General features: G+C 38.8%; 1 protein-coding gene across 1 annotated transcript; it reads left to right on the top strand.

Moving 5' to 3' along the window:
* The first annotated feature begins 11,283 nt into the window (after positions 1–11,283).
* Positions 11,284–20,688, top strand: p2ry1 (purinergic receptor P2Y1). The gene is made up of 2 exons (XM_056478155.1): positions 11,284–11,482; positions 14,685–20,688. Exon 2 carries the CDS (start codon positions 14,702–14,704, stop codon positions 15,767–15,769), a length of 1,068 nt encoding a protein of 355 aa, XP_056334130.1. The 5' UTR covers positions 11,284–11,482; positions 14,685–14,701; the 3' UTR covers positions 15,770–20,688.
* Positions 20,689–25,558: the final 4,870 nt, after the last annotated feature.

Below are 25,558 nucleotides of genomic sequence, written 5' to 3' on the forward strand. Positions count from 1 at the left end.
TTGGTGAATCATGTGTTAGTTAATGCGGGACCAGCTGTGATCAATCATAAGCACGTGATCCTTTCGAAATTGGTTCATAAATAAACTTCACTTAATTGTGGGTCGACTCTGTTACTGTGATATTTCAGTCAATTTTTTAAAAACAATAATATGATGAAAATACATAAAATTGTGTTTAGTTAAATATATCCTCATGAGGAAAGATCAGATATATGAGGCAGTGAAACAATGATCCACAACACCTCTCACTAAACACTGTTCTGTTATCCAATGGTTTTCTGATTGACTGAATCATCAGTGATCAGTTTTTTTAAGAACAAAGACAGATACAGGGAGGTATAAGCGAAATACGCTTCAGACAGAACAGCACTGAGACTGTGACGTCACTGTAAATATGATGCAACGAGTATGCAGTAAATCCAGCAGCCAGCACAAGCCTTATTATAAATCTGATGTATGACTCCTGAGTCCCTGCAAACTTTTACCTCATAAATTAGACCCAAGTTAAGTGGTTCAATATCTGCCCTCCCGCTTGGAGACTGTAAAACTGTGTTCAGCATCTGAACGGCTGAGGAAGAGTCTGATTTACAGAGTTCTGTCCGAGGATGCTGAGTGCACAGACATCCCTTATGAATATCTATCAATGATCCCAGTTAAAGATGCACATTTAACTTGCGTGATCAGTTGAATTACTGCATAATAATTTGCACATTTAGCTGCTTGAATCAGTCTTGAATTAATCTGTTGTGGTGATTCTACAGTTGCTATGGTAACACGACACCAACTGTATATGATCTGTTGTGGCGATTCTTCAGTTGCTGTGGTAACACAACAACTGTATATGATCTGTTGTGGCGATTTTTAGGTTGCAATGGGAACACAACAACAATAGTAATTGATCTGTTGTGGTGATTCTACAGTCGCTAACTTGCTATGGTAACACAACAACTACAGTAACTGATCTGTTGTGGTGATTCTACAGTTTCTATAGCAACACAACAACAACTATAGCAACTGATCTATTGTGGCGATTCTACGGTTGCTATAGTAACACAACAACTACATTCACCCTTGACCTGTTGTAGTGATTCTACAGTTGCTATAGTAACACAACAACAACTACAGTAACTGATCTGTTGTGGTGATTCTACAGTTGCTATGGTAACATGACAACTACAGTAACTGATCTGTTGTGGTGATTCTACAATTGCTATGGTAACACAACAACTACAGTAACTGATCTGTTGTGGAGATTCTACAGTTGCTATGGTAACACAACAACTACAGTAACTGATCTGTTGTGGAGATTCTACAGTTGCTATGGTAACACAACAAATACAGTAACTGATCTGTTGTGGAGATTCTACAGTTGCTATGGTAACACAACAACTACAGTAACTGATCTGTTGTGGAGATTCTACAGTTGCTATGGTAACACAACAACTACAGTAACTGATCTGTTGTGGTGATTCTACAGTTGCTATGGTAACACAACAACTACAGTAACTGATCTGTTGTGGTGATTCTACAGTTGCTATGGTAACACAACAACTACAGTCACTGATCTGTTGTGGTGATTCTAATAATAAGAAAAATAATTATATTTTAAAGCAAAAACAAAACTATTTTCCTTCCCCCATTGGCAGATTATTTTGCTGTTTTAAGGAAATGTATGCATACTCTAAAAACTAATAATAAAAGCCTATTTACACAGAAAAGGTGCCATAGAAACTGAACCTTAAGTGGCCTAAATGTTCAAAAATGTGTTTCCATAAACAGTCTAATATCCTCTTTACACTGGAGTCAATGACCCGCTTTAGGGCCACCTGTGTGAATATGACTTAATAGAGCACAATGTACTGTATTAATACAATACATCTGGACTAGAAACAAGACGTTAAATAAGAAAAGCATTGCTGGAGTCTTATATTACTGAATTTAATCTTATGATTAAGATCTTAAACAAAACACTATATTATGATCTCTCCTCCATCTCTAAAACGCTGTATATCTTTAAGATTCTCCAGGAGTTATATAAGTAATAATGTGTGTAATGACGCTACTGTGCGCTCTCAGTCTGTTTCAGACGTATCCTGCAGTATAAAACAGTATCTACAAGCAAACACAGTTGGACCAAAGTGCAAAGTCTGAGCCTTACATGCTGGAAGACGTCTCTGCTCTACTGGAGTTAAAGTTGCAGTGTGTTTGTGTGAGCCTCCGTCATCGACCGGTCAATTTCCCTGCTATTTCCTGTCCAGCTCCTGACCCAGCATGTGTGTGTGTGTGAGAGTGTATGCCTTTGTACATCCATGTGTGTGCAGAGAGTATATAAGAGCATGTATGTGTAAGTTTCTGTGAGCGTATGCAGGTGTATGTGTGTGTGTGTGTGTGTGCGTGCGTGCGTGCGTGCGTGCGTGCGTGTGTGTGTGAGAGAGAGAAACACTATCACACCTTATTTGGCCTGGAAAATAAATGTCTAGCAGAAAGAAAGTCACCTAGATCTGTCCTTGCCAAGATTTTATTTTCTGTCAAAAAAGGTCATATGGTTATTTCAGCTCAAAAACAAGTAGAAGTAAATGAATGATATCTCTGTGTAACAGTATAGACAAGCTGATCAATATTAATGTTCATTAACAGAATGATTTCAGATGCCCAGCAGAAAACCAGAATATGAAGCCACACTTACCTGTCACCTGTTCGAATGATATAACAATGTTTCTCTGTATCCATCTAATAAGAGTAATTAACAACAATAATATGTATATAGAGCACACAGGGGAAAAATGATATTGAAATTACAGAAAAGGTTCAGTTTGAGGCCAAAAATAAACCGCATGATTAAATATTAATGTTAACTCCTTTCAATAAAAGACGCGCATGCACATGTCTCCAGCGCATCTCTTCAGTGTATGTCCTAAAGAAACTGTTCTTGTTCTGTAAACTGATGATTCGCGGATTGTTGTAAACTGTTCTGGATTTAATATTATACACTGGTCAGTCTGGATGCTCTGCTGAGTCGAGTCGCGAATCACACTGAATAATTCAGTTCGATTTAGTGAACTGGCTCGATTCACTCACTAAAAGAACCGATTTAAAAGAATGATTCATTCCTGAATCGACACCAACAGTTCTCACAGCCATACTATAGTTAAACGAGTCTTCGTGTACTCGAGTTTGAAGCTGTTATTAGACACAGTTAGACACTATTAGATTGTTGTACTCACGTATTTCTGGACATCTTCTCTTCTAGGACAATTCATCTCTTTTCTCTCCTCAGGTGATGAATCGTCTGTCGCGAGCACTCGCGCCGTGAATTTCCGAATGTTACAGTGACTTTGAATTCCTTCATATAAGGCGCTCATTTGGTGCGAGTTTTGTTGTAGATTATATAACGCCAGAGAAACGCGAATATCGCTGGTTTTCGTCATGTTTCGACCGTTGTTATCGTTTGCAGCTGAAATTGCGACGGTTGGCCGCATCACATGATCTGATTAGGCGGAGGGATACACGATTGCTGCTCTGATGAACGCGCAACATTATAATTGGACAAACTATTTTACATAGATTTTATCTGCTTTCAATTGCCAAAACTCTCCAGGACGCCTGGCACACACTACAAAAAAAGCTTTTCTTACTCAGAGTTCTTGTCTCGTTTCTTGTCCAAACATCTAAAAATACTTAAAACAAGAATCATTTTTATAAATAAAAATACTGTCTTGTTTTTTAGATATAATTATTAAAATTGAGTAAATTTTTCTTTAAAGCAAGTTATTACAAAGCTAAAATAAGATTATTTTTATTAACCAAATGTCAGATTATTGTTTTAAGGAGAAACTCTTAATTTTGACTCTTATTTATTTCTGAAAACAAGGCAGCATACTCTGCGTGTCTAGAAAATGCTTCTTGAGTTAAGAATTTTTAGATATTTAGACTAGAAAAAGACAAACACAGAGTAAAAAAGCGCTTTATTGCAGTGTAGGTTTGATCAGAAATCCAGTCATAAATTGGATATGTTATATTTTTGGAAATTGAGATTTATGCATCATCTGAAAGCTTAATAATTAAGGTTGGTTTGATAGGACATTTGGCTCAGAAACAACTATGAAAATCTAGAATCTGAGCGTTACAAAATCCTAATATTGAGAAAATCTAATTTATGATATCCCCCGTGAATAAAAATACAGTAATTTAGTCATTCATAGTAAATAATACTGTGTTCTTGAATGATAGTGTAGTAAATACTTCAATTAATCTTTTGTTACAATTATGTAGTTGCTAACACAACTATAGCTAATATAAACAAACTCAACTATTACTACTATTACTATGCAATTTGTAGCTGGTTTTGTGCGCCAAGGATACTTATTATCTCTATATTGTTATATATTATCTCTACTATAATCTCTCTAAGCAGTATGTTTTCAATGGCTTCTTCTTCTTCTTCTTCTTCTTCTTCTTCTTCTTCTTCTTCTTCTTCTTCTTCTTCTTCTTCTTCTTCTTCTTCTTCTTCTTCTTGTGCTCTTTACACTCACAGATGTACTGAACACCACTTGCCAAACCGGACGTGTCTTATAAGGGAACAACACATTGTTTTTCTCTTTAACAATCTGTCCCTGTACTCCATGTCCTCAATGAAGTTTTTCACGAGGAGATTTTTGGGTCATCTATAAAATAATCTCTCCTCAGTGGACGGTGGATTCTGAACTGAAAAATACAAAGACAGTAACATATATTCACACAGGAGAAAATCGATTGTCTGGGCTCCAGTGATGCCCATTAGGACACCACACAACACAACACTGGAGGAAAAAGCTTTAATGTACACCATTAAGTCATGACTCTGACTATTACCGCTCATATCAGAGCATGCATTCTCAACTCTTTTCTTATCAGTTTTGTGTTATTGGAGGTGATTATCCATTATGCTGGAAGTTAATAATACTTTTGTTAATGTTTACCAGCTCGAGGAAATGAATGAAGCCAGCACGTTTTGCTGTTTTGATGTCGTCATTTTACAAGACTTTCTTTGTTTGTTTTGCTTGAATATATACTTATTGAACAGGTATACCGACATTCTTGGGAGACCATAAAACAATCATCAGCTGGTTTATTTCACCTCGAAAACTACCAGATGAGGAATCACACATTAGAAAAAATACAGCTGCCATGGTAACACAGCAACTACTGTAACTGATCTGTTGTGGTGATTCTACAGTTACGATGGTAACAGCAAAAACAGTAACTGATCTATTGTGTGATTCTACAGTTGCCATGGTAACACAGCAACCACAGTAACTGATATGTTGTGGTGATTCTGTTGCCATGGTAACAGCAACCACAGTGACTGATATGTTGTGGTGATTCTAACGTTGCCATGGTAACAGCAACCACAGTAACTGATCTGTTGTGGTAATTCTACAGTTGTCATGGTAACAGCAACTACAGTAACTGATATGTTGTGGTGATTCTACGGTTGCTATGGTAACATAACAACTACAGTAACTGATCGGTTGTGGTGATTCTACAGTTGCCATGGTAACAGCAACTACAGTAACTGATCTGTTGTGGTAATTTTAATAATAAGAAAAATAATGTTATTTTAATGTGAAAACAAGACTATATCACTAACCCCATTGGCAGATTAGTTTGCTTGTGTTACTGCTGTTGATTGGCAATGCATTCTGGAAAATTATTAACAGTATTTATGGGCTATTTTTTCAGATAAAGCAGATGTAGATCTGTGTTCTTCATCGCTCTCTGGAATGCCTGCTATGTTGCTGATTAGTAAATTGTGGTGAAACTGACTGTAGTCCAATATAAACAGCTTCCCACAGAGCTGTGCTCCTGTTATATATCAATATTATGCTGATGGTTAGAGCACATGGCCACTTTCTTCTCATTTAGATTTGGATAATTCCAGCTCTAATGTCAAAGAGATGTCTTCTAGAATTGAAGGCAAAATTATTCGCCCTCCTGTGATCTTTTTTATTTTTTAATTTTTCCAATATTCGCCAAGTGCTGTTTTACAGAACGAGGACATTTTCCACAGTATTTGCTGTTATATTTTTCTTCTGGAGAAAGTTTAATTTCATATATATATATATATATATATATATATATATATATATATATATATATATATATATATATATATATATATATATATATCAAATGCATTAAAAATAAATACAGGCCACAAGTGAACATTGAGGAGGATGATCTCTGATTGGCGGCCTCCAAAATTAAACCAAGAATAGACTTGTGCTGAAAACATTGTGTACATCAGTCTCTTTAGGTGAGGATAATATTAAATTAAACAAATTAATAAATGACTATAAATAGTAACTAACTCAATGACTAACAGTATGCTCGTGTTTATATAGGCCTATCGTTGTGTGCATCTGGATATCTATAATGTGAGGGTTGCGAGTCACTGGTATTGTTATTTTAGGGGTCGCGGGCTGAAAAGTTTGGGAACCCCTGGTCTCCAGAACAAACCACTGTTGTCCAATGATTTGCCTAATTACCCTAATTAACCTAGTTAAGCCTTTAAATATGACTTTAAGCTGAATACTAATATCTTGCAAAATAACTAGTAAAATATTATCATGGCAAATACAAAAGAAATAAGTTATTAAAAATGAGTTGTAATAACTTAATATAAGGGCTATTAATTTTGCCTTCAGCTGGAATGTACTATAATGTTCAGGATGACATATACTGTCAAATAAAAAGTGAACCCAGACAGGATGATAAGGATCTTGTGTCAGGTTTTACTCTGCAGTCACGGCTGGCTGATCAAACTGTACGACATTACAAATAAAACACCTGCAGTAATCGCAGGAGACTAATGTTGTTATTGCTCAACACCAATACTGAACTGTGTTTGTACAGGAGCCTGAACCTGCACAATAGATCACTACACTCATTCAAATGGACAGTGCATTTAAAGGGACAGTTCATGCAAGAATCATTGTTTACTCACACTCAAGTGGTTGTAAACTTTTATGGGTGTCTAAACAAGATATTGTGAAGCGTGTTGGAAATACACATCCACTGACATCCATGCACTGAATATCAAATGATAACTGAATGACAACTTTAAAACGATTGTAAAATTACTGCAAACAACTCAAATGTGTAGTTTTTTTCAAAGTATCATTTAACTTTGGTTCAGACTATAATATTTTATTAAATCTGAATAAAAATAATTATTGAGGTCAAGAAAAAAATGCTTTACATAAAGTAAAAATAGTGTTTATACATAAACCACTATATTCATTCATTAATTTTCCTTTGGATTAGTCTTTATTTCAGAGGTCGCCACAGCAGAATGAACCGACAACTTACCCAGCATAAACTTTACACAGCAGATGCTCTTCCATCTGTAACCCAGTACTGGGAAACACCCATACACACTCATTCTCACACACACACACACACACACACTCATACACTACGGCCAGTTTAGTTCGTCAGTTCCCCTATAGCGCATGTGTTTGGATTGTGGGGGAAACCGGAGCACCCGGAGGAAACCCACACCAACACGGGGAGAACATGCAAACTCCACACAGAAACACCAACTGACCCAGCTCGAACCAGCGACCTTCTTGCTGTGAGTTTATTATAAAACTGATGAGGCTGATTTCATCTGTAAATATACTGAGTGGACATTCTTGGGTGTGTGTGTGTGCAAGAGAAATGTTGTTTACTTCTACTAAAATAGCAGATCAGTGTAAACGTTGAGCAGTGAGATCCGTAAGCTGATGGCCTTTCCCTTCTGTAAGCTTCAGAGAGATTTTCACTCAAACACACAGGAACAGGTGCAGCTTCACAACACTCACATCTGCACACAGCTGGAGGAATCTGAGATATGAATGATCAGAACACACACACACACTCATGCACTGACACATGCACATGCGTGCACTCACACATACTCAAGCCCACCCACACTCACACCACAGACATTTGCACACTTACATACACACTCACTCAAGCACACACGGACACATGCACTCACTTGATGGCGTGGGTTTCCTCTGGGTGCTCCGGTTTCCCCACAGTCCAAACACATGCGCTATAGGGGAACTGATCAACTAAATTGGCCGTAGTGTGTGAGTGTATGTCCTGGTCCTCCTGGGACTTGAGCGTTGGACTAATGATCCACCTCGTAAAAATTAGACATTATGAAACCCCAATACGGTGTGGCTAAATATCAGCTTCCATATAAACGGCCCTGGGAGTGAGTAAGCATTTAGGTACAGTGGAGTGGACTGTCCTCACAGCTCAAACAAGTGTGTGTGTGCATGTGTGTGCAGGGGCGGATTTAGCCAATAAGCAAGAAGCCGCTTATGTCCCCAGGAAATCTGAGGGCCCCCAAATAAATGCCTAGGAGTATAAATTATACCTATAAATTATATATGAAACATAATTTTCTATCATATTTTGTATGAGGAGTGTCTAAAAAAATGAGTGTATTGTTTATTACATGGCAAATGTGTCCCCCACCCTCAATCATGGCGCAGTCTAGCAGTCAAACTGGGTAAAGATTTAGTTTTAAAAATAAAGTAGTTCAGCTCTCATTTTAAATTGTGAATCCATTTTAAGAAAACAAATAGTTGAACAAGTTTTACAAGACGCTTTACATGTTGTTATTATCATTTTGCATTAAGACAAAATGTAGAAAAGGAGATTGAGTGACATAAGACTAAAAACAGCTAAATAAATCAATTAAAAATAAGGTAAAGTACAAAAGGTGCAGTTTACAATGTGTGTGTGTGTGTGTGTGCGTCCGTGCGTGTGCGTGTGCGTGTGCGTGTGTGTGTGTGTGTGTGTGTGTGTGTGTGTTCTTCAGACGTCTTCTCAGTGAAAGTGAAACCTCTGTCTGTGTTTCTCACAGTTCAGTTTTTACAGTTCTCTAAAGCTTCGGCTGCAGACTAAACATGCAGAAAAGAAAACAATCTGATTTTCCTGTGATTCATGGCAAGATTATAGAGCAGAACTGACCGGACGATTACACGGAAACATCTGGAGCTCAACACACAATATCATTCTGACTCTAAAGCTGACATCCAAATATCAGATGAAGGAGACTGAAATGAAGGGACAATACATCACTGGCGTGGATAGTGGAAACTCTCTGGCCTTATTTCTAAACTGAGCTTTCTGTTTCAAATGATAAATGATATTTGACCATCAGAATAACAGGAGGATGTTTCATATTCCAAGAGCAAAACCTTCTGCTTTATTCATGTGCCATAATATAATATATACTGTAATAAACAACATTTAACATCATCTAAAACTCCACATCTATAATCCTCTTAGTCTATGCTGACATTATCTTCAGCAGCTCAAACACTCTAATGGCTAATGGACAGACGGCTGCTTCTCACTCAGGGCTGCTGTTTATGCTAATGAGATGGAGAGATGGACACTAGTGGGTGGGGCTTCCCCCTCTGATGACATATAAAGGGAGAATGTCAATCAAAGTGTTTCTGCATCAAGTCTGATTAGAGCAAACACAATTCATTACTGTTCACTATTAGAGTCTGCTGGAGATACTCACACACTGCTGACACACACACACACACACACACACACACACACACACACACACACACACTACCCCACATAAAAGTGATTTTCAGCATTAGAGCTCCTCTTCATTGTTTCTGTTCATCTAACAGTGAATATGAGAAAGACAGAGTTTAATTTGCATGATCATTCACTGCCTGTTTCTTCATGTTTTCCTCCAGATTTTCTGTCTGTTTCTTTCTTCACAAGCTCAAACTCATCAGGCTGTAAAACCAGTTTCTGTTGGCCTGATCATGAAATATTTGGTTTTGTGATTTAATTGTGACGCAATGAGTGTTATTATAGTGAGAAGAAACTAAAGGACACGGAGAAGTGAAAGAAGAAGCTCTAATCCCGCTGTTGTGGCTCTGTCCCCGGCTCCTCCTCTTCTCTAAAGGCGCCATACACTCCGAAACTCCGCCACTGCTGCGCGCGCAGATTCACTACTGGGAGTCGAGTTGCTCGAACGATTCATTTTAGTGATTCGACTCAGTTGAGTGAAGTGCACTAAAAATGGGCTGTTTCTCGTGGGAATAAAAGAGATCAGTAAATACAGAGTGTGTTTTGTGTTAAAATTAAGAATATTTATTTATTTTCTATATTGATTTACCAGATAAAATATGCTATAATAATGATGATGATGATGATGATGATGATGATAATAATAATAATAACAATATTAATAATTAATTATAATAATGCATTTTATTTGTGCTTTTCATAAACCCAAAGTGCTTCAGTAAACTTAAACTTGAAAATACAACAAAAATACAACATCAATTATTGATTAATCATATTTCTATGACTTTCTTTCTGTCCATCTTTTTTTTAACATGAAAAATAATATGTTCTTAAGTATGAGTTTATTAATATCCCTTTTTGTGCACGTACATTTTTTGTGCATTAAAATGTGGACCTTTCTAGAAAAAAAATTATGAATTAATTCATCAATTAGTATATGAAAGCATATGAAATATAAACATATAAAGGAATATATATATATATATATATATATATATATATATATATATATATATATATATATATATATATATATATATATATATATTCATTCATTCACTCAATCTTTCATTTTCTTTCGGCTTTGTCACCTTTATTAATCCAGGGTCGCCACAGCAGAATGAACCGGCAACTTATTCAGCATATGTTTGACGCAGTGGATGCCCTTCCTGCTGCAACCCATCACTGGGAAACACCCATACACACTCATTCACACACACACACACTAGGGACAATTTAGCTTACCCAATCACCTGTACCGCATGTGTTTGGACTGTGGGGGAATCTGGAGCACCTGGAGGAAACCCACACCAACACGGGGAGAACATGCAAACACCAACTGATCCAGCTGAGGCTTGAACCAGCGACCTTCTTGCTGTGAGGTGATTGTGCTACCCACTGCGCCACTGCGCCACTGTTTATATATATATAGTTTAATATACTGCAGTTGAAGAGCTTCTGAAATATCAAAAATCATAAACCACTATGGAAACTATTTTGTTTTTAAAAACTAACCAAGTAAGTGAATTCACTGCTTTTCAGTCAAAGAAAGAAAGAAAGAAAGAAAGAAAGAAAGAAAGAAAGAAAGAAAGAAAGAAAGAAAGAATCATTCCTCGAATCAGCTCTCCGCTCCAGTGATTCACTCGCACCTTGCGTATGGAGTCATACAGAAGATTCGGTTCTCGGAGTGTTCGGTTGGTCAGCGCGTGTGGAGTCGGTGTGTGTGTTTGTGTGTGTTGAGTGAGCTGCTCCGTGTGTGTGTGTGTGTGTGATCGGAGTATCCGGTCGGTCAGTGCTGTGCAGCGGCAGCGGATCTCCATCAATGCGGCGGCGGATCCCGCTGAATGCGCCCGGGGAAGCGCGCTGATCGGCGGCTCTGCTGGTGAGTGATCCACGCCTGGACGATTTATTTCGCAATGCTTTTGTTACCTTCAAATACCTTTGGATTTCTGTTTTATTGCCTTCCGCTTCACGCCCCCAGCTGAAGTGAAGTTTGTTCAGATGGAGGCTACTTATTTCAGCTCCAACCAAGCGATTTTATGTTGAATAGACATCTAATAGACGTCTAGTGTGGATCTCTTGACTAAAACAAGGTTAAATGTGAGCTGTCGGTGTAAATATAAATGTCTAAGAATAGCCCAAAATTAGACTTATCAGCAAATTGACTTACACAGACTTCAGATGTGTGGTTATTTATTCATGTGTAGGCTATTTAAGGAGAGTTTTGGGCTATTATACTGGATATTCACTCACAGACAGCCCGAATATATCCTTGTTTTAGTCAAGACATCGTTATTTAGGCGTCTATTAGACATCTATTAGACATAAACACAAAAATGCTTGCTGGGCTGATCTCTGTTTTTCACCACTGGTTCTCTGGTGTTTCCAGAACTCAAGATTATAGGTCAGAAGTGCTGCTCAGTCCAGTGCTGTAAGATACAGTGCTCTGCATAACTGAGGACACCCCATGGTGAAAATAGATTTGATCTCAGTGAATACAGAGAATATACTTTGGCTCAATTGAATAAAACAGATTTATTAAACAGATATATTTATTAAAATAACAATTTAGTCTCCAAACATCTTTAGAAATTAAAAAATAATACATTTAAATTCACACGAAATATTGCAAAATAAAAGACTAAATAAACAATTTTATTCATCTTTTATTTCTCGTTTATTCATTCATTCATTCATTTTTGGCTTAGTCCCTTTATTAATCAGGAGTCGCCACAGCGGAATGAACTGCTAACTTATCCAGCATTTGTTTTACGCAGTGGATGCCCTTCCAGCCACAACCCAACACTGGGAAACACCCATACACTCTCATTCACAAACACTACGGCCAATTTAGCTTTTTACCTAGCATATAAATTTGGGCTACTAATATCTGGACTGTGATCAGTTATTTTGTTAGATTAGCTCCAGAATTAGCTGCAGTATAGACTAATCTAATGTATCTGTATAAATATAATATTGTAAAGCGTCCTATAGAAAATTGCTAACTCATTTAATAGAGAGAATTGTTAGTGTGGGGACTCATGTATGCTGAACACGGTATATGCATGCTCTATTGAGTTAAAATAATTCAGTTGCACAGGGGCACACTGGGGGAAATATACTGGATAATTATTCTAGTTTAAACAATAAACGATGTGAGTAATAATCGTGTCTAAAATTGCCTCAGATTCTCATTATGATTTAATTGTTTAACTGAAATTGGCTGTTTAATAATTCATAATTCACAAGTGTTCATCTTCAGCAGCGGCAGGGGGAATCGCTGCTGCATTCATCTTCTGATATTCAGGTTTGTTGGTGAAGTGCCAGAATTGATCAAATCAACAAACACTGAAGGCTGCAGGTTCAAATGTAGATTCAATATTTGTTTCTGTTTTTATATTATTGGTTTTATCAGTCACGGCATGTGTGTGTGTGTGTGTGTGTGTGTGTGTGTGTGTGATTCTATGATTAATACTTTGTGAACAGAACACAATTTCCTTGATATACATTGATATAAGACATCAATGACACTTTAAACAATACTGGGTTGTTGTAACCCAGCTACTGGGTTAAAAGGTGTAATTTAAATTGAACTAAAAAAATTAACCCAATTGGGTTTATTCATATATGACCCAACATTGGGTTGTACAACACCCCAACATTTTTTTAGAACGATCATGTGAGTTTTTTGAAAGTTTATTAATTTATTAATTTTCTTTCGGCTCAGTCCATTATTCATCAGGGGTCACCACAGCGGAATGAACCGCCAACTTATCCAGGATATATTTTACACATCGCATGCCCTTCCATCTGCAACCCAGTACTGGGAAACATCCATACACACTCATTCTCACACACACACACACATACACTACAGCCAGTTTAGTTGATCAGTTCCCCTATAGCGCATGTGTTTGGACTGTGGGGGAAACCGGAGCACCCGGAGGAAACCCACACCAACACACCAACAGGAGAACATGCAAACTCCACACAGAAAAGCTCCACACAGAAATGCACCAGCCGGGGCTCGAACCAGTGACCTTCATGCAGTGAGGCCACAGTGATAACCCCTGAGCCACTGTGTCGCTGTATTTTAAAAGTTCATTGTTATTATTTATTATTATTATGTTTATTTGTAGTTTTACTCTAGAATTAGCTGCAAATATAGCAGAAATAAATAGATTTCTGTATCTGATTTATAGGGATTTTCATTTTGCACACATTCAGATGATTTATTGGACCTTTCTGAATTATTTTGTCATTTATTTCTCTTACAAAGCTGTGATGAAAACACTCAATATGATCTTCTTGTTTGCTGAACTGTAAAATATCGGTGATGATGCACTGATATTCAGGAAAATGTCACTCCAGCTCGTGTGATATTACTGCATTATATTTCAGTAATTATTTTGAAAATAAGCCCATTCAGGGAGAGTTTCTGCTTGAATAATTTCATTTGAATTATAGGCTTCTGGCTGCACTCTAATAGGCTTGATCACACACTCAGTGCGTTTGGACTGTCAGCACATGATAAATATTTCAAGCTTTATTTATTTTTAGGGCGACACAGTGCCTCAGTGGTTAGCACTGTGGCTTCACAGCAAGAAGGTTTTTGGTTTGAGCCTCGGCTGGGTCAGTTGGTGTTTCTGTGTGGAGTTTGCATGTTCTCCCCGTGTTGGTGTGGGTTTCCTCCGGGTGCTCCGGTTTCCCGCACAGTCCAAACACATGCGCTATAGGGGAATTGATCAACTAAACTGGTCGTAGTGTATGAGTGTGTGTGAATGAGTGTGTATGGGTGTTTTCCAATACTGGGTTGCGGCTGTAAGGGCATCCACTGCCTAAAACATATGCCAGAGTAGTTGGTGGTTCATTCCACTGTGGTGACCACTGATAAATCAGGGACTAAGCTGAAGGAAAATGAATAAATGAATGTACTTGATGTTATAATTCAAAACGAAAATAATCCAAAGCTTTGGAGGCGCAAAATATACCCAGAGTTGGAGAATCCCCCATAATATAGGGTTATCAGCTGACATATTTCTACACTCTGACCTTCATCAGTTCATCTTCCTCTTCCTCTGTAGATCTGACCTCTGACACCATGACAGCAGAGTTTAATAACCTGACGTCGCTCATCAGTAACGCGACCGAGTCGCCCAACCAGACCTCAGGATGTTCGCTAACAAAAACCGGCTTCCAGTTCTACTACCTGCCCACGGTCTACATCCTGGTGTTCCTGACCGGCTTCATCGGCAACAGTCTGGCCATATGGATGTTCGTCTGCCACATGAGGCCCTGGAGCAGCATCTCCGTCTACATGTTCAATCTGGCCCTGGCCGACTTCTGTTACGTGCTCTCGCTGCCCTTCCTCATCTACTACTACTTCAACAAGACCGACTGGATCTTCGGAGACGTCCTGTGTAGGCTGCAGAGATTCATATTCCACGTTAATCTCTACGGGAGCATCTTGTTCCTCACATGCATCAGCGTGCATCGATATTCTGGCGTCGTGCATCCGTTAAAATCATTGGGACGACTGAAAAAGAAGAACGCGGTGCGCACTGTCGCCCTCGTGTGGTTCATCGTGGTAGCAGGAATTGCGCCCATTCTCTACTACTCACGCACGAGTCGTAAAAAAGAACACACCACATGCTACGACACCACGAGTCAAGACGAGCTGCCAGGATATTTCATTTACAGCATGTGCTTGACGGTGTTCGGCTTCTGCATCCCGTTCATCATCATCCTCAGCTGTTACGGAGGAATCGTCAAGGCATTGATTTGTAATGATATGGACAATGCTCCGCTTAGGAAGAAGTCCATCTATCTGGTGATCATCGTGCTGACCGTGTTCGCCGTCTCCTATCTGCCGTTCCACGTCATGAAGAACCTGAACATGAGAGCGCGGCTGTACTTCCAGAGTCCCGATATGTGTGCATTTAATGACCGCGTCTACGCCACATATCAGGTGACCCGCGGCCTGGCCAGCCTCAACAGCTGTGTGGACCCAATACTGTACTTTCTGGCCGGTGATACATTTCGGAGGAGACTCTCCAGAGCCACTAAGAAGTCCTCCAGGAAAGGAGATCATCCTCTGCAGTCTAAGAGCGAGGAGACGGCGCTCAACAGCCTGCCGGAGTCAGTGCAGAACGGTGAAAACCGCATGTGAGAGAACACGGACGCCACACAGCATGACTTCTTCATTCACACTGATGCTTTAGAGATCGCTAAGATGGACTCTATTCAGGATCAGTGGTTTCTCATGGGGACGTCTCAGCGATTAAAGGGACAGCTCACCTAAAACTGAAAAAAAGGAATGCACAATTCAACAGAATCTGGATGCAGCCTTGATGATGCAAGCTGAGACTGCATATCTCAGTGATGCAATGTCAGACACAATGCTCTCAATGGAGCTAGTGATGTCACTGTGAGGGGCGGGGTTAGGTGAGCCCATTAAAAAGCATTGCATGCAGCTCAGATTGCATCTGCACCAGGTCTGCATCCACACCCCTCTCACAATATTAGGTATTAGTCAGGTAACCATTGACTTCCATTATAGGAAAAACAATGTCAATTCACATACTTAGGAAAAATATCTACTATTGAGTGTGTAACAGAAGAGTGTGCAAGCTTTGGGACACACTACTTCCTCATCAACAGATCCTTATGTTGCTTAACCCTGTCAGTCGTCCACACATCATTTACATTGCTGTGATATTTAATGTCTACCTTATTGGAGAAGCAGCAGCAGCAGCAGCAGGATGATCTCCCATTCATGAGTCTGTCATGCAGAGAAACCTCAGGTGTTTGGATAACTCTACATTCAGACGGTAATGTCCAAACATGTCTATATTAGTTCAGGATTGTTGCAGATGAAATATAACACAGAAACGTGATTTAAACATGTTCCAGTGGGCTAGATATTAATAAACAGTCATACAAACATCTTTACCAAAGCCTCTCTACGTGATGGATGGTCCCGCACGTCCACCATGTTTGTAGTTTATTTACACTTTTCACCTGTGTTTGTAGTTCTAATCGAATTCACATCCAACGCTCAATGCACTGTGGGCAATATCAGCGGTTAGAGTATGGACGCTTCTACACTTCACATTTTTACTGCACTGTAAAATATTATATGATCAATCAGTCATGTTTTCAGTTCATTGGAACTTATTAAACTAAGTTTATCATGTTCTAACTTAATTTTATAAGTTACACAAGCTGTTTTAAGTCAGTTTAACTTAATATAAGTTCAATTAACTCATAAAGTTGATTTGATTCAGCTTAAAAATTTAAGGCAAACAGGATTTTTTACAGTGTGCAAATAGTAAACCATCTGGGAGCCTTCAGCGTACACTGCAAAAAAGGCTTTTCATACTTCGATTTGTCTTCTTTCTAGTTTAAATATCTAAAAATATTATATCAGTCAGCATTTTCTAGGCAAGCACAGAATATAGTGTTGTGTTCAGAAATAATGAGTCAAAATGAAGAGAGTTTCTTCTGAAAACAAGCTCAATAATCTGACAATGGGGAAGCAGAATAATCTCATGTCAAATGGAAAAACAAGATTATTTTACTTGCCTTATTGTCAGATTATTTAGCTTGTTTTAAGGAGAAACTCTCTTCATTTTAGCATATTGTCATATATCTATTTAGCATATATCTTAAAAACAAAACTAAATGTTTTGCTTGTCTAGAAAATTCCTCTTGATTTAAGAATTTTTAGATATTTGGACTAGAAAGAAGACAAACACTGGTAAAGTAAGTCAATCTTTTTTGCAGTGTGCTCTTTTCAACATTATGATTTGGGACTAATTCTATTTTCAAATACGATTTAGGACGGATGGTATGTGAATTGGGACACAGCAACTGTTCTGCAGAATACAGTGGTCCCTCATTAATCGCAGGAGTTACGTTGTAAAAACAGCCACAATAGGTGAAACCTGTGAAGTAGTGCGCTTTATTTCTGACACTCATTATAGATGTTGTATGACAGTAAACCCCTCACTACACTATATCGTCTGACAGGCATTTTCACACTTCTCTCTCTTGTTCAAACACTCGCATAACTTTAGCATGTCCAGAAGTCCAACTTTTTGTGCGATGTTAGCATCTTCCTCTGCCTTTTGGTGCCACCGTGGGTGCTGAATGTAACAGTGCAGAACTTTTCATCGACATTATGGGGTTTGTTAACTTGCAAACACACAGTACAGCACTTCAGAGTCACACTGTGATTGAAGATTCATGTCAATTTGGCAAGCTGAACTTATTCTACTGTACAGGAGACACGGCACGGAGGAGTTTGATTGACAGTGGTCTACAGCCAATCAGGATGCAGAGCACAGGGTGCTGTAAAAAAGCATGTCAAAATGCACAAAGAAGAAACTGCGAGGTCACGAAAGGTGAAGCAAGTTATAGCGAGGCACCACTGTGTCTTCATTTGAGTTCAGCACAAAGAGACTCCTGAAGGAGAGCTAATAGTGAATAGAAGGAGCTGGAGATTGATGGTGAGGACGCTGGACAGCATGACTTCATCATTCACTGACTGATGATCTATAGACGTAAACACTATTGAGAATCAGTTGTGATGGGGACGCCTGTAGTGAAAAAGCTCAGTGATTATAGGAATAATGGAGATTTCTGTCATTATTTACTCAGCCTTTACTTGTTTCAAACCTTTATGAGTTTCTTTCTTCTGTTGAACACAAAAGTAGATGTTTTTAAAAATGTTGGAAACCTGTAACCATCGACTTCCATAGAATCCCACTTTCCCACTTTGGAAGTCAATGGTTACAGGTTTCCAACACTCTCAGCTTTCTTCAGAATATCTTCTGTTGTGTTCAGCAGACGAAAGAACTCATGAAGGTTTGGATCCACTTGAGCATGAGTAAATAGTGAATAAATGTTCATGTTTGGATGAACTGTCCCTTTAAACACATGTTGTTAGATGGAGATGTGAGGACGCCGGACAGCAGTCACAGACTGATGATTTATAGGTGTAAACACTATTCAGATTCAGTTGTTTGTCATGGGGACGTCTCAGTGATCATGTTGTCATCATTTGCTCAGCTCTTTATGAGTTTCTTTCTTCTGTTGAATGCAAAAGGAGGTATCTTTTCCATTCCAATGCTACTTTTCCTTTGTTTTTCAATGTAAATGCGCTCATGTGTGATCATTACGCTCGTGTCTCACGCCTTTTAAGGTGCTGCACATGCAAGTGCTGCATTTGTAGATGTCGTATGAAGGTAATCAGCTTTCACAAGCTCATCACTGTCGTTTCCACAGCAGTGGACCAATCAGAAGAGCTCGGAGGCGGGGCAACCGTTGCAGGCTTCTGTTTACAGGCGCTCTGTGGTTGTGTCCGGATACACCTCTCCTTTTTTTAAACCATTCCAATCTGTAGCGTCTCACACATTTAGACGTATTCAGTGTGAATGAGCCCTTAGGCTGTGTTTCCAAAAACAGTGTCCATATTTAATATATCAGACTTCATGTTTCTGATTTAAAGTATCATGACGTGTGACCTTACAGTGCGTTTACATGGCCAAGGGTTCAGAATGGCTTTTGATTAATCCTTATGAACTAAACTCAGAGATGTGGATCTGGATGGCCATTAAATCATCAGTAATTTAGCTGATTTGTCTGGGATTTTCATGCAGGTTGTGAGAGAAAAACAGCTGTAAGTCCACCAAGTAATGGTGAAACTCCCTCACGTCCCCCTGAGAAACATTACCATGTGAATAGTTCTGTAGAGTGTTGTAAATCGCAGTACTGTACTGTGATCAGTGTTACTCGTGTAAGAGCTCTGCAAGTGTTTCTCCCTTTCCTTTTGCACAAAGGGATCTTGACAAAAGTCTTGATCGAAAAGTTGAACACCATGAACCAAATCAGCCTGCTGTGAGGAGAATAACATTAGCAATGACCATCTGAAGCACAGAAGAAAAGCAGAAGATAGAGCAAAGATACAGACAGTGAGTGAGCTGAACCACTTTAATCCCATGATGCTCTGCCAATGACACAATCATGCTAAAACAATGGAGATATATAATAATCAGTCATTTAAATGTGTTAGTTTAATCTGTAGGGCATAAAACACACACACACACACACACACACGGTTACTTAGCCATCTAAATGGAGATATTGCATAGACTTCTGTTGTTTTTATTCACAGATTACCCATGTTTGACTGCATATTTGTGCAAATATTTCAGTATTATTGAAAGTTTAGTTAAACTCGATAATATCATTGGCTGTGCTTCATTAGATCTATACACGCTGCAGCTCTCTGATTGGTGGAATTCTCTGAACAGCATTATGGGTAATGTAGTTTTTTACACTCTAAAAAAAGCTGGGTTGCCATAACCCAATGGTGGGTCAATCATGTAGGTTAATTTATCTCAATTAAATTTAAATTACACTCTTTAACCCATTGGATGGGTTCAAATTTGACCCAATGTTGGGTTACAACCACCAAGCATGTGTTTAGAGTGTTATTAAACACCCTTGTTTTAAAAGTAAGTGTGATTAGAGGTGTTCAGCATAAACAATCCCCAACATCCTCAGAGCTGCATCGGGTCTCTCTGTAGAGGATTATATCATTGTTAAAATCTAATTTCCCTCCGGAGAGAGACGGAGAGAGTTTTGCCGTCTGGGACTGGACTGATGCGCTCTGTTGCTTTCACAGTTTTAGTCTAATGTGATTTTCCATGAACTAGACTGCGGAGTCGCCGAATGAACAATCGCTAACAGTAATTAATGTCACAGAGAACACGAGCACTGGCGTTACACTGTACGCCACATATTCTGTCATGATCTCAGAGAACAGGTCAGATGCACTAAACATGTTGGAAATGATTGATTGTACATCGTGTTAGATGTGTTTGTGTATTGATATGTATTCTACTGTTACTGTAAAGATGTGTAGATCACATAATATCAGCCCGTGAATTATGAAGGGACTCTTCTAGTCATGTAGTGGACAAATACTGTATGTTCATAATGTATTTCCCTGTAATGATCTGTCCTATTTAAAGCTAAAACAAATACACGTGTGTGAATAAAACTCACGCTGATGTGTCTTTATTTTCAGCACTTCTGAACTGATGGCAGTGCTGCATGATTGCTTTTCTCATCATTCATATCTGAATAATTAGACATGCACTACACCTGCTGGACACTCCTAACATGTTGAGGTCAAAGATCATGAGCCGTAACATCAACACCACTGATGTTTGCCTCTAAAGTTACACAGATTTCCCTCCGCATGATCAAACTTTCACAGCATTTCCAGTGTAATGCTTTTACTTTGAGTAGTGTTTACCACAGACACTTTACTCCACTGCCACAGCACTGATCTGGTGAGTAACGGTGTTTAATTGAGCATGATTGTTCAGTCCTGTGGTGTAACTCAGCAGCACTTCTTCTCTGTGTTCAGTCCATTCCTCTGGACTTTTCTTCTTCAGTTTCTTCACACCCCTCTCGTTGAGTCTATAGGTATTGTACATGGGTGCCAGACTCTCATCGCACACGTTCCCTGTTCTTTCCCCAAAGACTCTCTGTTTTTTTGACTCTCACAGGAAAGAAGCAGAAGGGAAGGGGATTGAGGGAGGAATAAATAACGCCGCATTTTCTGTTCCTCTCCGGCTTCTCCTAGCCACTCTTTGTGAGGGGAACAAAAGCGCAATGGTTCCTGATGCCGGATGGGCTTGGCAAGCGGCCCGGAGACTTACACTGGAGAAAAGATTTCATAAAACAAAGATCTGACTCCAGATCTCCAGCCGTGGCAGAATCAGAATCAATGCAGCAATGTTGGTGAGCAGCTGCAGGACAGGGGCTTTCCTGGACCTCTGAGGGCTTTCTGTTCTAGAAGAGCGGGAGAAAAACTACAGATGAAAGAATACTACAGTCATCTACAGCAGTGTGTTTGATCTTCACTAGTGAAGCGTACCATACTGTATATATTACAGAATCAGACTCTTATTATACAACTAGTAAACTGTACTAAATCCTGTAGTGTACTTTAGTTTTTACTATGGTAAAGTGTAGTGTATTGGAGTATAATATATATAATGGCTCATTTGTTTATATTGCTATTGTTGTGTTAGCATAGCAACTGTAGAATCACCACAGCAGATCAATTACTGTAGTTGTTGTGTTGCCATAGCAACTGTAGAATCACCACAACAGATCAGTTACTGTAGTTGTTGTGTTACCATAGCAACTGTAGAATCACCACAACGGATCAATTACTATAGTTGTTGTGTTACCATAGCAACTGTAGAATCACCACAACAGTTCAGTTACTGTAGTTGTTGTGTTACCATAGCAACTGTAGAATCACCACAACAGTTCAGTTACTGTAGTTGTTGTGTTACCATAGCAACTGTAGAATCACCACAGCAGATCAATTACTGTAGTTGTTGTGTTACCATAGCAACTGTAGAATCACCACAACGGATCAATTACTATAGTTGTTGTGTTACCATAGCAACTGTAGAATCACCACAACAGTTCAGTTACTGTAGTTGTTGTGTTACCATAGCAACTGTAGAATCAACTCAACAGATCAGTTACTATAGTTGTTACCATAGCAACTGTAGAATCAGCACAATTCATCACTCTCACAGGGGTAAAGACTGTAACAGTAGCAGCATTGTTGTTGTTGTTTTGTTGTATTTTGTATTACCATGTAAAAATGTTAGCTATAATTTTGCAGGATACTCTAGTGTGAACACACACACTGTCTACAATGAGCCACCTGTGCTGTTTGTTTTCTTTGTGATGAGGTGTGTGTGTGTGTGTGTGTGTGTGTGTCTGTGTGTGTGTGTGTGTGTGTGTGTGTGTGTGTGTGTGTGTGTGTGTGTGTGTGTGTGTGTGTGTGTGTATGTGTGTGTGTGTCAGAGTCAGCGTGCTTGTGCATGCTTATGTTTGCCATCCTGAACTGTGTTTGCAGGAGGAAGAGTTTCACAATGATCAGGCCTGCTGAAACACAACCTCTCTCTCTCTCTCTCTCTTTCTCTCTCTCTCTCTCTCTCTCTCTCTCTCTCTCTGTGTGTGTGTGTGCGTGTGTGTGTGAATTCAAGACTGGAATTAAAGTGACCTGTATGAGTGACGTAAGAAGTTAAGCAATATCACACAAGGGCAGTTTTTATGTGTGTGCGCGTGATTCTATACATCATCAGGTCAGTAAATAAGACTCTAATATTCTATATTTTAGACACTATATTGTTTATTTTGCCAATGAAAGTGTTGATAAATATTGGAAAAGCCACAGTCTTTAGTTCATGAGTGAATCTTTATTTTGACTGAATCAATGAAGCAATGATTCAGTTGGTCATTCATAAGAAGAGCTGTTTACGCCACTGCTGAACGAATCACTAATCTGAAGAGTCAAATCAGTACAGGACTCACTCTTCTTCCTGACTTAAAATATTGAAGCTCTATAAATGACTTTAAAGATTCTTTTTATGAGTATTTTCTCTGTCAAGTGTTACTGTATATGCAATTAATCACCACACTGTCTTTAAAAATGTTCATCAATAAAAAAGACAGGTACATTTGTATAAATAACTCCCAAATAAGTTGTTTTTTATTTTATTAGATGCAAACATGGGGCGGCACGGTGGCTCAGTGGTGAAGTGGGCTTATGATTAAATGATGCTTTACTTATTTTTGTGTTTGCAAGAAATCCCTTAATGTGTCCATTATGTGCTCCCAAATATGCAATTAAGATATCATAAAAATTACATATGAAAAATTGCATCATTACACAATTAAATATATATATATATATATATATATATTTTAATATAATTTTATAATTGATTTATTTTTAGGAAACTGCACTTACACTTAAATTAAATATATCTATTAATATCATATTATTTACATTTTAAACATAAATACCTATACACTAGTACCAAAATTAAATATAAAATTTAATTAAATGTCAAATATAATGTAAAATACAAATGTAAAATAAAATAAAACAAATAGTGATTATCACTGTGGCCTCACAGTAAGAAGGTCTCTGGTTCGAGTCTCGGCAGGATCAGTTGGTGTTTCTGTGTGGAGTTTGCATGTTCTCCCCGTGTTGGTGTGGGTTTCCTCCAGGTGCTCCAGTTTCCCCCACAGTCCAAACACATGCACTATAGGGGAATTGATCAACTAAACTGGCCGTAGTGTATGAGTGTGTGTGAGAATAAGTTGGAAGGGCATCCGCTGTGTAAAACATATGCTGGAGTAGTTGGCGGTTCATTCCGCTGTGGTGACCCCTGATGAATAAAGGGACTAAGCTGAAGGAAAATAAATGGATAAAATGTAAACATATATGAGATGTTTTTATAATCTTAAGCCATGGGTCTGTGTGTTTTACTGTGTAAATGCTTTAATATTCAGAGGATAATTTATTCTCTAATTAAACTTGTGCTTCTGCTTTTGGCCACAGATGGAGCACTGCCAGGGAATGGTGTAATATTACACTGAACTGAGCCAATTACTAGTCAGAGAAGAAATATCGTCTCAGATGCATTATCCTGTTATCGAATCATCAGCTAAACTATAGAAGACAAATGCTCACCTGTCCATCAAGATGACCCATTCTGCTGCATTTCTCCAGATCAATAGTGAATAATGTGCTTCACAAAGCTAGACCACGTTTATTTAGAGCACGCTGACCTCAAAAACTGATGATTTCTCTGCTCGCGCCTCGAAAAGAGAATGAAAATGAATCTAAACTTGTGTGCAGAATCATTCGCTCCATCAGGATTTACACATGGCTGTATTGTGTTGTATCGGATCTCTACTTCTGGGTTAATAATAAAAGTAGGCGGGGCTTGATTTTGTCCACAGCGATGTGATTGGATGGTTGTGGTTTGCTATTATTCACTTTAAGAATAACAATGTGAGCTAGCAAAATAAACACTGTACATTTGGATTTCATTCATTCATTCATTCATTCATTTTCCTTCAACTTAGTCCCTTATTCATCAGGGGTCACCACAGCAGAATGAACCGCCAACTATTCCAGCATATGTTTTACACAGTGGATGTGCTTCCAGCTGCAACCCACTACTGGGAAACACCCATACACACTCACGCGCACACACACACACACACACACACACACACACACACTCATACACTACGGCCATTCAAATAGTTCATCAATTCCCCTAGCGCCTCTGTTTGGACTATGTGGGAAACCGGAGCACTGGAGAACATGCAAACTCCACACAGAAACACCAACTAACCCAGCCGGGACTCGAACCAGAGACCTTCTTGCTGTGAGGCCAGATATGATAACCGTATTATGAGTTATTAAAATATATGAGGGTAATAAATAATAAAAACAGGAATCACATAATGCACCAAACTGCCAGATCTTGGTACGGTGTGGTACAGTGTGCATACAGTGCAGGATTTGGAGTGGAGTCGTGTCTGTTTAGCGGCGTCACATTGATGTGCTCAAATGTAAATGGATCCTTTTTCATAATTGAGATCAGAGAAACGGATGAAGTGAGCAGCTGTAAACAGAGCCAGACGGAAGCTCAGTGTTTATTCCTGCTCCTCCATTCTGCTCTTTATTTATACACGCTGTGTTTGTGCAGAGACTGTAGATCTGTATGTTCTGGTTAAACCTCTCAGCTGTTCTTTAACCCATGATGGTATTTATTTTGACCCATATGAGCGGATAAAAACCTGCATCTAAATAGAAAGCGATTGATTTCTGTTGCTCCACTTTCAGCTGAGCTAGAAAAGATTGGTGAGCTGTATTTCTCAGCATTTTTACATTGGGCTTTTGAAAAAGGTTAAAGTGAGGAGGATTAAACCTACAATCTTTGCTCACGGTGGCTCAATGGTTAGCACTGTGGCCTCACAGCAAGAAGGTCACTGTTTTGAGTCCTGGCTGGGTCAGTTGGTGTTTCTATGTGGAGTTTGCATGTTCTCCCCG

The sequence above is a fragment of the Danio aesculapii genome, chromosome 18, assembly GCF_903798145.1.
Source record: "Danio aesculapii chromosome 18, fDanAes4.1, whole genome shotgun sequence".
In the NCBI taxonomy this organism is placed as follows: domain Eukaryota; kingdom Metazoa; phylum Chordata; class Actinopteri; order Cypriniformes; family Danionidae; genus Danio; species Danio aesculapii.